Source organism: Drosophila obscura, unplaced genomic scaffold (assembly GCF_018151105.1).
Source record: "Drosophila obscura isolate BZ-5 IFL unplaced genomic scaffold, ASM1815110v1 contig_192, whole genome shotgun sequence".
Lineage (NCBI taxonomy): Eukaryota > Metazoa > Arthropoda > Insecta > Diptera > Drosophilidae > Drosophila > Drosophila obscura.
In genome coordinates, this window is record NW_024542781.1 from 5,613,325 (window position 1) to 5,628,187 (window position 14,863).

At 39.8% G+C, this 14,863-nt stretch overlaps 1 protein-coding gene across 6 annotated transcripts; it reads left to right on the forward strand.

Annotated features, from left to right (window-relative positions):
* The first annotated feature begins 1,536 nt into the window (after positions 1 to 1,536).
* Positions 1,537 to 9,716, forward strand: LOC111078991 (glucoside xylosyltransferase 2). Of its 6 annotated transcripts, none has more exons than XM_022373968.2 (4): positions 1,537 to 1,717; positions 1,816 to 1,928; positions 3,670 to 3,970; positions 4,048 to 4,219. In XM_022373968.2, exons 1-4 carry the CDS (start codon positions 1,703 to 1,705, stop codon positions 4,132 to 4,134), a joined length of 516 nt encoding a protein of 171 aa, XP_022229660.1. In that variant the 5' UTR covers positions 1,537 to 1,702; the 3' UTR covers positions 4,135 to 4,219. The 6 variants fall into 6 exon arrangements, with proteins under 6 accessions (XP_022229660.1, XP_041449506.1, XP_022229661.2 ...); XM_041593572.1 differs by lacking the exon at positions 4,048 to 4,219 and adding an exon at positions 8,648 to 8,805 and having other exon boundaries at positions 1,538 to 1,717; XM_022373969.2 differs by lacking the exon at positions 4,048 to 4,219 and adding an exon at positions 7,599 to 7,666 and having other exon boundaries at positions 1,538 to 1,717.
* The last annotated feature ends 5,147 nt before the right edge of the window (positions 9,717 to 14,863 follow it).

Here is a 14,863-nt window from a genome sequence, read left to right on the forward strand (position 1 = left end):
TTAGTGGGATTGATACCAGGAAAGGTTTCGAAAGTTGGTCACTCGGTATACAGTAATCTTTCCCCTCTTGTAGTTGCGGGAGTCTCTTCAAGATTCCCGAGTGGCCAAACGCGGATGTTTTGTAAGGTTTGGATTCTCTCATTCTGAGAGCGGAAAGTGTTGTTAAGAGAATTTTGCGAATCAACAATTGCAAATTTTATACTGCCAGTATTTGCATTGATAGCAACTTCTCCATCGCCCATCACTACTATTAATTTGTAGAAAAAAATCTGTGTATAAGCGGCTATTTCCGCAACGCGTGCACCAAATTGCATGCTGTCTTTGTAAATGATAGCCGGAGAATGTGCAATGATTGCACAAATAAATTTCTACTTTTCTATAAATAGGTTCCTCAAGAATTAAAAATTAATCAAAAAAAATCTTAAATTTGGTCCAAAAGTGTATGTTTGAACGCATATTTCATTTAATTCCTCCGCAACGCGTGCAACAAATTAAATATGTTTTTTTAAAATGTTATCCAGAGTATGTAGCATTGTTTGTATACAAAAGTTTATATGAACAATTTTGTTTTGAAAAAATTGCAATTTTTGTATGTATATATGTTGCCTTTGGTTATCATTGTTTAGTTTCGATGAATTCCTAAACATGAAATGCATTTTTAAGGAAAGATTTGTTTAATCATATCAAATTGTATACCTTGGGCTCATTTTCTGAGTGCAGAATTGTCGGAAAGCTGTCAGCTTAAAGCGTGTGCAATATACTGCATGAGTTTTGCAGAGCATTCATAAAAGAGTTCCCAGAGGATAGTCCACAAACCGAGTTTTTGTGCCTGAGACAATTCTGACATATCAGATGTTTTTTTGTTGTTTTTATAATTTTCCTGTCTGTCATTGCTGTTTGTCGGATCGTGTCACGTCATCAGTCGAATGTAACGTCAATATGCGACAAAAACAGCTGTTTGCTATCGATACCCCAGCGATAACCGTCGATACCCTAATAATTGCATTATTTTGTAAAAATACTAGAGACAATACGGCAACACTCTCCAATGATATGCCGCATGGTTTAAGATGCTCCACATCATAGTCTTCTTCTATCCACAGGGATCTTATGGGCATCATTGTCGCATATTCCACATAACGGAAAAATCCAATGATGTTAAAAGGCTATTACTGATTTCATACGAATATTAACCCTGATTTTCTTTGCGATCTAAGTACTATGCTCTATTAGAAGCAGTTTTTACTACAGCAGTGACATTTCGCACGATATTTTATTTTCTGCCTCTTCTTCTTAATTTTTTTTAAATAGCACCCCTCTCCTCTTTATTCTTCCTGTAACTCTCAGAGGAGAGTTGGCCACCTCTGTCTAATACGGCGGCTCAAACCGAAGAGAGCCGAACGGTAGAACTCCCAGCTGAAGCTGAGATCGAGTCGAACCTGGGAGCTTTCACTTCAAATTTTGAAGTGAACATCGGAAACAATCGATGTTCGGCTATTTTATAACCACCGCTTATATCGATGGCGCTATCGATTTTTTGCAAGCCATATTTTGCATCACTATTACACTGCATATTATAAACAAAAACCTTAAATTTATAATTTTATACATTTTTAATGTGGAAGTTCTATATTTGTAGTATACTGAATAGAAGTCGTGTGAATTCGTATATGTACATGTATATCTTATAACAATTCTCAACATGGTAAATAAATATGTATGCAAAAACCTTTCGCAATGAAATTATATACATATTTTACTGAGTAGTGCATCATTATTAATGCTGATTGAATACTAAATTGTTTAGTATTTCAGCTCCACCTACATATGTGTTTCTTGTGCCTAATTGGAATAGGGATACTAATTTATTTCGTTCATCAGCGGCCTTCATGTGATTATAAAGGAATGTTATTGAGTCGTAACAAAGTGTACGTATAAAAACTCTTGCATTAAAATTTAATTTTATATTCACATTTATATGGCTCAGACACTTAGATACATAAGCGGACCAATAAAATCCTGATATTTGTAAGCTAGCTTCGAAGCGGCGGGCTGTTTATAATCATATAATTAACCAAAATCGTATAGGATACATTTTTAAATCATAGAAAGGTTCGATATTCATTAATTAACTAGTCGTTTTCATATGGTGTGGGGAAAAGTGTCAACAAAACTAAAAAGTAAAATATGCCAAATAACGAAACCAATATCGCTTTGCGCTAAAAAATGTCAAGTTGTCGCGCTATTAGTTCCTTTTGGCTATTAAGAGTTTTTAATAGCCGTTGAAACTCAGTTATTATTAAGAAAAAGTCTAGCGTTTCAATGGTTAATGTTGTACAATTTATTTCGTATTGGTAAGGGATATAATAAAGTGATGCGATGGATACGAAGATTCCCTCTCAACTAACTACAAGGGCAGATGGGCCGACTTGCCAGCGCCCTATACAGCAAGTCTTGATAGAAAGCGAAAGCGAGAGATGAAAGGAGAGCAGCTCGGGGCAGATGCTAAGCCGAGCACGAACGTCATATAGAACGCGAGAGAGACCAGCTTAGATGCTGCAACTGAAACAACAAAGCGAAGAAGGCGAGATAGATATGAAAGAGCCGCCACTGCCGTGCATAGACATAGGCTAATTAACAGTGATTTGTACAGTGGACATTGCAAATAATAAACAATGAATTCTAAAGAATTTACGACTAAATAACGGGCTGGGAAACCCGACAAGTACCACAGTTGGACTGAGTCATAAAGAGTTCTAAAAGCGTGGTACGATACTCCTCAAAGCAAGATCGAATTCTAAAGCTACCAACGTGGAAGATTGCTAAGAAATTCCTTTTTTAAGCTTTATTATCAATATTATAACATGATGTTGATTTTTTTCAATATGTTTTCTTTTTAGGTAAAAGATTATCTAAGAAAAGTTGGAATTACGGAATGGACTTTCACGGAAATAGTATTGATCTTAATCGGGAGTCAAGAAGTTTTTTTAACAAAGCAGAGACACAAAACTGTAGCTTATCTAGAAAAAATAATGAAAAAAGTGTATAATCAGAAAAAAAAATGCATGACTGCGAAATTAAAACAAGTTATGCAGAACAAACGGCGTCCAATAAAAAAAATATTTTAAATTAAATCCTTAATTATTTAATATGGCTCATGCTTCAACACAAGGTTCACAAAGCTCGAATTGACTACGTACAAACAAAGATTCAGTTATTCGCTCTTCGTGGCTTGAGCTGGAAGCAAATGTTCGGCTATCCCCTTACGTAATAGGCTTTTTCTCCTAAAGAATTAAAAGTATTTCTCTAGTTACTTAAACCATTCTTCTTGTAGTTTTCGTCCACAATCTGCTTAATGAAAATGTCTACTGTGAGGAATGGATTAGCCGTGTTACTTTTACTGTGAAGAATTTTAGCTTTCCAGTTAGTGCCTCTGTTTAGTCAATGCATATGTCCTGCTGAATCGTTTGCTCTAACCATATTAAACTTTATTACCTTAAGTATACGGACAGGTTCTATGTTATAAACAGGCAGATATTAATGGTTTATGGACTTCTTAAATGTGCTTCGAATAGTACATTAGCAAGCCATACAAGTGTTTTTAATCACGTGAACGGTATTTATTGACGTATAAATAATATCCTGCACATATTATCTTTTATTAAACAGGCAATCATCCAGGACACCTCTCTACATCGTAGTAGTCTGCTGTGGTCAACGAGTACAAGAGACACTTGTAATGATCAAATCAGCAATCCTTTTTAACTATGAACAAGAGTATCTCAAATTTTTTATTTTTACGGAGAAAGAAAAGGATGATGAATTAAGAGAAAAGTTAACAGACTGGCAAACTACCATCCTACCATCGTTATTTGCTTTTGAGATTTTACCCTTGAATTTTCCGAGTCAAAATGAGATTGAGTGGATGAATCTGTTCAAGCCCTGTGCCGCCCAGCGTCTATTTTTGCCGGTAAGTCCTAATTCAGTTGCATGACCAATTGTATTTCTATATGTATGGTTCTAAAACATAACAAAATGCCGCTACAGTGCTTTTGCCTTTCTCACGAGACCACCAGTGCAAGTTTTAGGGCTACGCTACGTCATATTTCAATTATGAAATTATTTCGTCTATAATTTAACAACAAATTTAACACTGTTACAGAGGCTTTATATTTCTCTCAAAATTTCGATCAATGTGAAAATAAACTTAACTTGAATGTTGTCTCATACTAAATATTAGTATATGCATTTTTCATTTTCCCTTTTTTAATATAAACTAGCGGACCCGGCGAACTTCGTCTCGCCCAATTTAACACCTTTAGATAAACTTCAGAGTGATAATAGAACATAGATAGTTCCAATTTCAACATGATTATTTAAATGGAATAGAAATCAGCTCTTCATTGAAGAACCTTGTTATATACTACATTTTTTGTTTGTCGCAAGAACAAATAAAGCGGATGATCTGCCGACACGTGAACATGCCACGTACAACTGTCCATGAGAAAAACAGGGATTATCTAAGTTTAGACTACAGACGGTCAACGATGGGCCTTGTGATTAATTAATCGTCATGGCGAAAGCAAGTTGAATCGGGAACTGAATTCGTTTAAACTCAATGGGTATATCCGTTTGGATCTTTTAAACCCTCGGAATAAGGACTAACTCATCTTTAAATTTTCATTTAAGTATCGTCGCGTGAAGCACATTACTCATCAGTTCCATTGCATAGTTTTGGTGGGTTTAGATTTCGAAGCATGATGAGTACCGAGCCCACCTTTACTTGTAAATTGCGCGGTGGTAAACCACGCATATCCAAGGTGTTTAAAAATTCAGTAGGATAATTAGTGTAGCGGATTCCAGCTAATTGTAGTCCACCAACGATTTGATTCTGAAATGTAAAGCTTGAGTCGTTCACATTGCTCGTTTCGTCGACAGGAACACGGTCATTAACCAAAAGTCGGCAATTGCTTGGAGACATCTTCAGCAGATGGGTCGTTCAACAATGCAACTGTCATGTTTGCTGCCAGTTGAAGTTTCTTCACATAGAACCACAGTTTTGATGATTTGAGGCAAGCGTCTTTCTTTTTGATTTATGTAACACACTCCATACAAAATATCAACCAAACGTTTGACAGCCCTAGAAAGGCTTTATACAACAACACTAACGTTTTTCGAGCGCGATTTTCCGTGCGCCATCGCTTTTCCAATGTTTTTAAAAGTTATTTTTCTATTAGGGATGGAGACAAACTCAAAAAATTCAAAGCCATGAAAATCAGTCCAGCCGTTCTAACATCGCGATTTTCCTAGACGCGGTCGCCTTGTCCATAGTCTCACCAACCTGGATGGAGACAAATTCAACAAATCAAATTGTATTAAAATCGGTCCAGCCGTTCTCGAGTTATAACGGACACGACTTTGTTTTATATACGACGACGAATCAATAAGTCCGAGACCTTTTGAATATTTCACCACTTTATTGATATGGCAATCATATTTCTGTCAAAAGGCATCTATGAGCTGATTCCTTTCAATATTTGAAAAAGCTGCGCCAGTTTGTTTGCGTTTTAAAGCCATTGATAGCAAGCTTCCTCGTTCTGTGAAGACAAAATGGAGAAGAGTGAAGTTCGTGCTCGCATTAAGCATTTTTTTTGCGAAAAAAACCACGACTGAAACAAAGAAAAACCTTGATACATACAATGGGATTTCCTCTCTATCGATTTCAAAGGTAATAAAGTGGTTTAGTGTATTTCGTTTTGACCGTACAAGCACAAACGATGACACCCATCCTGAACGCCTAGGTTTGGTCCCACGATATGGTGTTGGCCGATCGGAGATGGAATATGCAAGATATTCTGGAAGCCATAACATCCAGATGGCTAAGTGGTTTCAATTTTGAATGATCACTTGGGTATGAGAAAGCTTTCCGCAAGATGGCTGCCGCGTTTGTTCACAATCGACCACAAACGAACTCAGACAACTTCGAAGGAGTGTTTAAGCACAATCAGGACGAGTTTTTTCGCCGTTTCGTGAACGGGGTTAAACCGTGGATCCACCAGAACACACCAAAAACCAAAGCAGTCAAAACAGTAGGTTCCTCAGGGTGATTCTAAGCAAAAGAAGGCTAAGGTGGGTTTTTCAGCCAATAAAGTCATGGTGAAAGTTTTTTGGAATGATTGCGGTATTAACCACATTGATAACCTTCCGAAATAGTAAAACATACAATGGCGAACATCATGACAACTTATTGGATCGATTTGACAACGACATCATTTGGCCAAGAATAAAAATCTTTTCTACCAGAACAATTCAAGGGCGCAGACATGTGCAGTTTCCATTGCGAAAATCCGTGAATTAGGCTACGAATTGATCCCTCACTCACCCAATTCTCTGCATTTAGTCCTTAGTGAATATTTCTTGTTTTCAAGCCTGAAAAAATGGCTCTGCGGAATAAGATTTGAGTCCAATGATGAAGTCTTTTCCCATCGTATATATAGATTACGGGAATGTAGCAATTGCATTAGTACTCAATATCGTTCCATTGTTTTTTATAAGGGAATTAATACGGGATAGCAAGGAAACACCTAGCGATTTTAGTGCGAATGGATTGTAAGTTGCCTAGAAGTTACAAACTGTCTCCTGTTCTTAACAATTTTGGCAGATAGGATACCTTCAATGGGATTGAGGTTCGAAATTAAGAAGCTTTAGGTCCAGCACCTACACTAAACATATTTTGTGTGCAGGCTCCTGGAATATCGCACGGAATCAGGTTTTTTATCAACGAATGGTCTAGTCTTGGCTCAGAGTTGTTTAGAACAACACATATCTAAATTCTTTTTTAAAATAAAGTCTGCATGAATTGTACAAAGTAACTCTCTGTTTGAATTCCTCAATCCGGAAATACACATTGTAGAAACGCAACAGCTTCGATCTCGAGACAATTCAGAATTACACTGAAGAAGTACAGTACTCTAGAAAAAGAAATGTACACATGTACATACATACATATGGGTTAATCCTGCGTTACGGACGTTACATTCGTACGCAAATTTACTTGTTCAAATTGACACAGCTGGCGTTCACATTGGTATATTTTCATGAAATTTTTACGAAATGCAGTTCTTTGCCCGTTCTTTTAAACTAACTTTAAAATAAAACGTTTACTGTTTTTGAAAAAAAAAATGCTTGCTTAAAGTTCCGTTACGGACGTTACAAAAAATGGAAGTCGACTTTGAGGCCGCATGCATTTGCACATTTTTTAGCGAATTTTGCACAATAAACAAAAAAAGTTCACATACAACAAATTAAGTGAAATATATGACCATATTAATCCAGCAAAGAAAATAAGCATAAGTAGTCCCGTTGAAAAGAAATCGTAATTTTTGTCTGTTACGGACGTTACGTTACGGGTAATTTTCCATCAAGCAAATTGTGTAAATGGAAAATATTTATGTATTTACAAATCCTTTTAACCTTGAAATTATTAATTTATTACATACAAAAAACGTATAAGATATTTCATTACTATTATATTACATGTTTGGGGGGATCTTGGGGGATCACATGTTATTTAAACACACTTTTTTTGTTATTGGTAGGTTAAGTTTTTCGGATTCCCGGCAACCTAGACGAATTTGAAGCCCAGATTCATATTCAGCAGGTGAAAATCCAATTTAAACACGTACTTTCACCTCATAATATTAAAATACAATTTTTGAGTATTCATGCCGTTACGGACGTTACACACTTTGCCATTAGTATTTTTCAAAATAATGTGTAATGAAGGTATTTTTTTTTTCATTAGATTAAAGTGCATAAAAAACTCTGTTTATAAAGCTTGTTTGGAAAACAAAATTGTTCAAATTCATTCTGTTAAAATAAATAAACCCTTTTTTCCGTTACGGACGTTACACACAGTGTGCCCATTTTTAGTTCAAATTTTTTAATATATATTAGATAACTTACAAATATGATTTGTATCTTAAATAATAGAAAATGAAACAAATTTTAAGATTTTTTAAGCGCTAAATACTGTAAAGACTGTTTGCCCACTTTTTTGACCATGGAAAAAATCCTTTTTTTTACAAGAATACTTGAAATCAAGAGGTACGTGTAGGTTAGCCTCAGCCAAGAACAAACAAACCACCGTAAAACCATATTGCTCATATCTTTTGAAGCTTAAATATGTATCTTATTATTCCATTAACAAACATTTGGATTTTGGAAAACTTTAAATTTCTGCCTTTGGTTTAAAAATTTTCGGATTAGCCCATATGCTTAGCTAGAGAAAGATATAGCCAACAGATATATACAACAAAAGTACAAGTCCCTTTCGTTTGTTTTACAGTAAAATTCGATTTTGAGATTTTTCTAAACGATACTTTAAACAAGGCTTAATTATCGCGCCTTTTCGAATAAAATAAAGAAAATAGCAAAAAAAATCATTTTATGTCGCATTTATTTAAACCGAGAAAAAAAATAAACAAACTCATTTTGCTTTTGAAAGCCTAATATTTCCCAACCGGTAAGCTTAAGCATCAAACTTGTAACAGACTTTTGAGAAATAAGTTTGTAAATATTTATGATTTTGATTATAATGATTATGTTAGCGGTATTCCCAAATTCTAATATTTATAAATGCCACTAGATTTGGTGCATTCAAAAAGTTTATTGAAACTTTATTCATGGTGATATCTGAAGAGTGCGTGTACAAGAAGTCGGCAGTTGGTCTAGCTCGTATAGTCTCCGACATTAAGGCGTATCGCAAAATCGACGAGCAAACTAACGGTCAATAGTATCGGCAGCTACGGCCTTTAAAGGTAGACTTCCTCTTTAGTTAATAAACGTGTAGTATATAATTTCAAAACTAACTCACTATTTTAAAATTTACACTAACCTTTTTTCGATAATATACTTTATCATTTTCTAGTCTTTGTTGACCGATGTGGACTCATTGCTATATGTTGACACAGATATATTATTTTTGTCACCAATATCTGACATATGGAACTTTTTTAAAAAGTTTAATGACAGTCAAATTGCCGCGCTGACGCCTGAACACGAGAATGAAAACATAGGTTGGTACAACCGATTTGCACGTCATCCATTCTATGGCCGCCTTGGTGTGAACTCCGGCGTCATGTTAATGAATCTGACACGAATGCGGGAATTTCATTGGGAAAAACATATATTATCTATACACGAAGAGTACAAGCTGCGTATTATATGGGGCGATCAAGACATTATAAATATACTTTTTTATTATTATCCAGACAAACTATTCGTAATGCCCTGTGAATATAACTATCGCCCAGATCACTGTATGTATATGAGTATTTGTAACATGACACACTCTGGTGTTAAATTAATACACGGTAATCGGGGATATTTTCATGCCGACAGGCAACCACTTTTCAAAATTATTTACGAATCCATGGAAAGTTATCAGCTTGGATCAAATGCAAATACCAATTTTTTATTGCCTCTACGCACGGCTTTAAATCGAAAATTAGTAAATGAATCTAGCTGCGGAAAGATCTCAACAGAAGTGCTGAAAATGGCTACTAAACTTTTTGGTAATATCTATTAAGGGATAAAGCACAGATTATCCGTGGGTCGATAAAAAATGAATCTAGAATTATAAAACAAATTGTATACAACTAATATACTTAAGACCTAGAGTTAAATATATTCCTAATTAAAAATAAATAAATAAAATAAATAAATAAATAATAAATAAAAATAAAATAAATAAATTTGAATAAAAACAGCACGAAGCTAAGAAACCTGAAGTTTGAAATTGTTTAACTTATCATTCATGTTATTTTTAGGAAATGGTTTAGAATGGTTGTATGTGGTGCCACTTGATGCTATTGAACTTTATAGTTATTTTTTTTCGACATGAAGTTGGATGAGCTCTTCCCGTACTGCCTTCTCCGCAGCTATGAGTCTGGAAGTTTTTCTACCCAGTCGGTGCTTACACGCCGCACGAACTGCAACATGATTTTTGGGGATTGTACGAGTAGTGTAGCAAGCCGAGAGGGTCGAAAAACGACATGATGACTTGGATAACTTTCCTCTTGGTTGGGACAGCGGAGTTTACAAGCTAGCTTTTAAGCAGTCGATGTACAGAAGAATTGTCACAATGCTCTGTACAAACGTGGCCATTGAGCCATGAAAACATGGCTATTTCGACTCTGACGCTGTAGCGGGAATTCTTGGAGTGCGGCAGCGACGCAAGTGTTCCGATATAAATTATAACTATTTTTATACCCGCACTCAAAAAAGAGTTAAGGGGTATATTGTATTTGTGGTAAAAGTGGATGTGTGCAGCGCAGAGAAGGAAACGTTTCCGACCATAAACTATGTATATTCTTGATCAGCATCAATAGCCGAGTCGATATAGCCATTTCTGTCTGTCTGTCTGTCTCGATGAGCGCCTAGATCACTCATGTGATATCACACTGCTACAAAAGTATTTCAAAATTTCGCTTACGCCTCCACAAAGGACGAAAATCTGTGGCAGGCACAATTTTAAAGATACGGTAAAAATGAACAAAAAATACTTTTTGGAAGGTTGCGAGCCCAACTGCCCATTGGGAACAAAGGAACGCGATCAGGTACCAAATGTACAACCCTTGCTCGTTTGCTTTGTTCCCAATTGGCAGTTTGGCCTTCAACCTTCCAAAAAGTATTTTTTGTTCATTTTTTCCATATTTTAGGTTTGGTTACCGAATTTTAGCTCCAAAGTCTCTCCATAGATTTTAATAAGCGATACCTTAAACGACGCCAAATTAACGCACCTATAGTGATATCGTAAAAAGTCAGACAAATAACACGTTGTTTGCATTTGTGGCAAAAGATACACATTTTACGAAAGGTAAACACACAACGCATCATGGTTAAGATCATTGGTACGATTAACTATACTGAAAAAATATGTAAACTATTTCCCACAAAAACATAGATCTAGGCAAAACTAATGTGTACGCAATTGAGCAAGACCTCTGAATTTATTTTCATTTAAATCCATATGCATATAAAGGAATATGCGCCGGAGAAAAAGCTATGAAATTCGTGGATGTTGCATCAAAATCAATTTGAATTTCAATTTGTACTTCAATTATACGTCAACTGGCCGTCAGCCGTTCGGGTGATACAGGGGGACTAACGGATGAAGGAATGTCTCACCATAACTGTACCCTCGGACTAGGGGTATGGGTGTTTCGGGTCAGGGCTTGCCCTGATCCGATGCGGTCTTGCTCCTGGTTTCTAGGATGCGGGGGGATCACGAGCGACCCGTCACCCGCCGTAACTGTACACACCGGTGGAAGTGCGACTATACTCTCCTCGTGGGGGCGGCTCTATACAGGTCCTGGTACGGTCAAGTCTCTGCCACGGATGCTGGCTAATTGTAGTCGGGCGGAGAAAAGAAAACTCTCGTAGTGAAATTACCCCAATCCACCGTGAAACAGGATATGCTAATGGATGCGTGGCCGAGGGGGATCTCGGTGCTGTATATGCGAACTCTGCCGACCTCCAGTTTAAATTAGGCTTCCCGGGGCAACCGCGCTATGCCTCGGGTGACCATTCCCTTCCCGCCTTCTCGTGAGACCAAACATGTTAATTTCAAATATTAAGCCAAGTAACCTAAAGGAGATCGGTACTCCTCCTAAATTACCGGAGGGAAAAACCAATCCCTCTACATCAACGCCTGGGAAACCGGGTTCTAAGAAGACGAGGAAGGAGACTCAGTCGGTGCGCCGTCTTCTAGCAGCTACCGATGCTAGGAGGGCTCCGATAAGCCAATCGGGCCCATTCACGTCGGGGGGCACCGGGGGCAAACAAGTTATCGGGGTGTCTGCCAAGCAGAACGTAATTGCGGCTGGAAAGCGCCCTGTGACCGGGGAACCCCCGTCAACCTTGGAGGTACTGCACCACAGGGGAAGAAGCCGTCCTACTAAGACAGAAGGCGCGCTGCTTTCATCCTGTCAAACGACGACCCGGATTTCAAGTCGTCGGAAAAGGGGTTGGAGCAGATGCTATGGGCCATCTCGATAATCCGGATCCGAATCCCGGGTTTCCAGCCAGCCAAAGCCGGAAAGGGTGCAGCCAGGGCTCCGACCAAGCGACAACGCTCAGAGGAGGATCCCGCTATACAGCCAGGCTAAGCCCAGCAAGCTAAGCGTTCGCAAAACCAACCCGGCGAACAGATATTTTGCTGCGGTCGGTAATGTCCCTCGGGACAAATGGAGCGTGGGGCTCGGTGAAGCCTGCAGAGCCGCAGAAGATCCTGAAGGTTCTGCAGGTCTGCAACCCCCCGTCCTACAGCCGATTGGAAGGTGGCCAAGGTGGATGAGGTTACTAGACAGGGGCCCCAGATAATCCTCGTCCTCAATGAGGTGTCTCTCGTACTCCTGAAAAAGTCGGATGATGTAGTTTACTATGGCTACCGGAAGGTGACCATAGCCCCCTACAAATCCGACTCTAAGGGCAGGCAAGCAGAGATCCAGCCAGATCTCGAGCTGCCAGAGGTCCCGAAAGCGGAAAGCCAAACCGCGGCGTCGGACGTAGCGTCTGAAATGTCGGACGACATCTTGGACCGCTACGAGTCCGATGCAAGCGACCTAGCCAGGGGTATTGGACGCGTCGATGTCGAAGAGGACACGGAGTCCACCGAGAGCGATGCCTACGACACAATGGTGGAGTCGAGTCTCAGGAATGTCCCTGACACTCCTACAGATAAACCTCCACCATTGTAAGGCAGTATGCGCTGCCCTACTGCTCCACCTAGCCAAGGGTGGAGCCGACTTAGTCCTCATTCAAGAGCCCTGGATCCTCGGAAACAGGGTATCCGGTCTGAGGACTCAAGACTATAAGCTATATGTAGCTGAAACCACAGGTAAAACCCGTACCTGAATTCTTGCAAAAAGAGAGTTAAACTTATTTTTGCTCCCAAATTTCAGCAATGAAGATCGCACAGCGGTGAGTCTCCAAGGCCAGGGGACCTCACTAAGGATGTGCTCTACATATATGGGTCACGACCAATCACATTGTGGGATGCGATGCCAACATACGGGGAAGCGCTAGTTTTTAGCAATAATGCCAAGTATCTTGTGCTGATCCTCGATAGAAAGCTCGATTGGAAACTGAGCACAGAGGATATGGTAAAGAAGGCCACTGTGGCCCTCTATACCTGCAGAAAAATCATCGGACTTAAATGGGGAATGACACCGTATATAGTCCGGTGGCTATATACCGCAATCATACGACCAATCCTAATGTACGGAGTGGTTGTATGGTGGCCAGCACTGGACAGGAAAGCAAACTCAGCCGGACTACGCACAACCCCAAGCGAAGCCCTCGATACCATGTTGTACTTTCTTCCTGTAGAACTCATGGGGAAAAAGGTGGCAACTCTTTCCGCTCTCAGAATGAGAGAATCCACGTTTGGACTCTCGGGAATCTTGACGAGACTCTCGCAACTATCGGAGGGGACAGATTACTGCATGCCGAGTGATCACCTCTCGATGGCCTTCCAGGTATCAATCCCACTAAGGGATGACTTAGAGAGGGGCGAACCTGGTGACCTGCAAAGGCGATCCACATATATACTGATGGCTCAAAGTTAGACGGCTGTGTGGGTGCAGACGGCAGTTCTCAGAGCACTTGGCTCAATATCGTCGAACTCTACGACTGTTAACATATGCCGCAGGTCTCTTAATGAGACCGCAGAGCATTTATATCTCTCCCTAATATGGGTCCCCGGACACAGGGAGATCCACGGGAATGATGCTGCCGACGAACTAGCCAGGCAAGGTACTACCACACCTCTCCTACCGGAGAAGAAGCAAGTAGCGATGCCTTTGGCTACGTGTAGGTTACTAACGCACGAAGCTTACGAGCTACTTGTCGACAGATGATGGCAGCAAACCATCACCTGTAAAACTTTCAGGTCGATCTGGCCAAGTCGATCGAAAAAACGCTCGGAAGAGCTCTACAGACTTAGCAGAGTACAGTGCTCCACCGTCATCCGGGCCATCACGGGACACTGGTAGATCGGCACACACGCTGCCAGACTGTCAATCCCTTATAACGACTTTTGTAGAAGTTGTAGGGACGAGGAAAAGGAGGAATCGGTTCCCCACTTCTTCTTTCACTCCCCGGCCCTGAGAAACCGTAGTCTACGGCTTCCTGGGTCTCCTTTTCTCACCGACATTTCGGACCTGTCCGAAATCAGACCAGGGATCTTATCCAAATATACCCAATCCACCGGATGGGACTGTTCTTAATCTTACAATAATATTGCTCACCCCGGCTTAGGGGAGAAAGGGTACAAGCCAATGCGGCATCACAACGGTCCTGCAACAGGACCAAGTGGGTTTTCTCTGTCTCCAACTAGCTCCGCTTTAACCTAACCTAACCTAGATCTGGGAAGCCTCCTTGGTTTACCAAAGAGTTATCCAGTCTAAAATCAAGACTTAATAAAAATTTCAAGAATTTCTTCTTCTCTCGCTGGCTATGTAACAGCTCGTTCACATTTTTCCGTTCTTAACGCTCAAAGCTAAAAAAATTACCTTTCTCGATGCAGGAAACGATTTTCACAAGACCCCAAACAGTTTTACAGCTTCGCTCAATATGTCAGTAAGTGTTTAGAGTGAGGACGGCGCTGGCCGGGCAACAGCTCTGTGGGCATTCCAGCCACACCACTGTTAGCAATCCAGCTACGCAAGCTGTTGCCCTCGTTCTCGCTCTCACGCTTAGGAGCGTTTTTCCCCCCGGTGACGCGCTCTTGCGCGCATACTCACCACACTTACGCTCCCGCCCACGCTCACGCACCCGCTCCCGACAGCCGTCGGCAGCT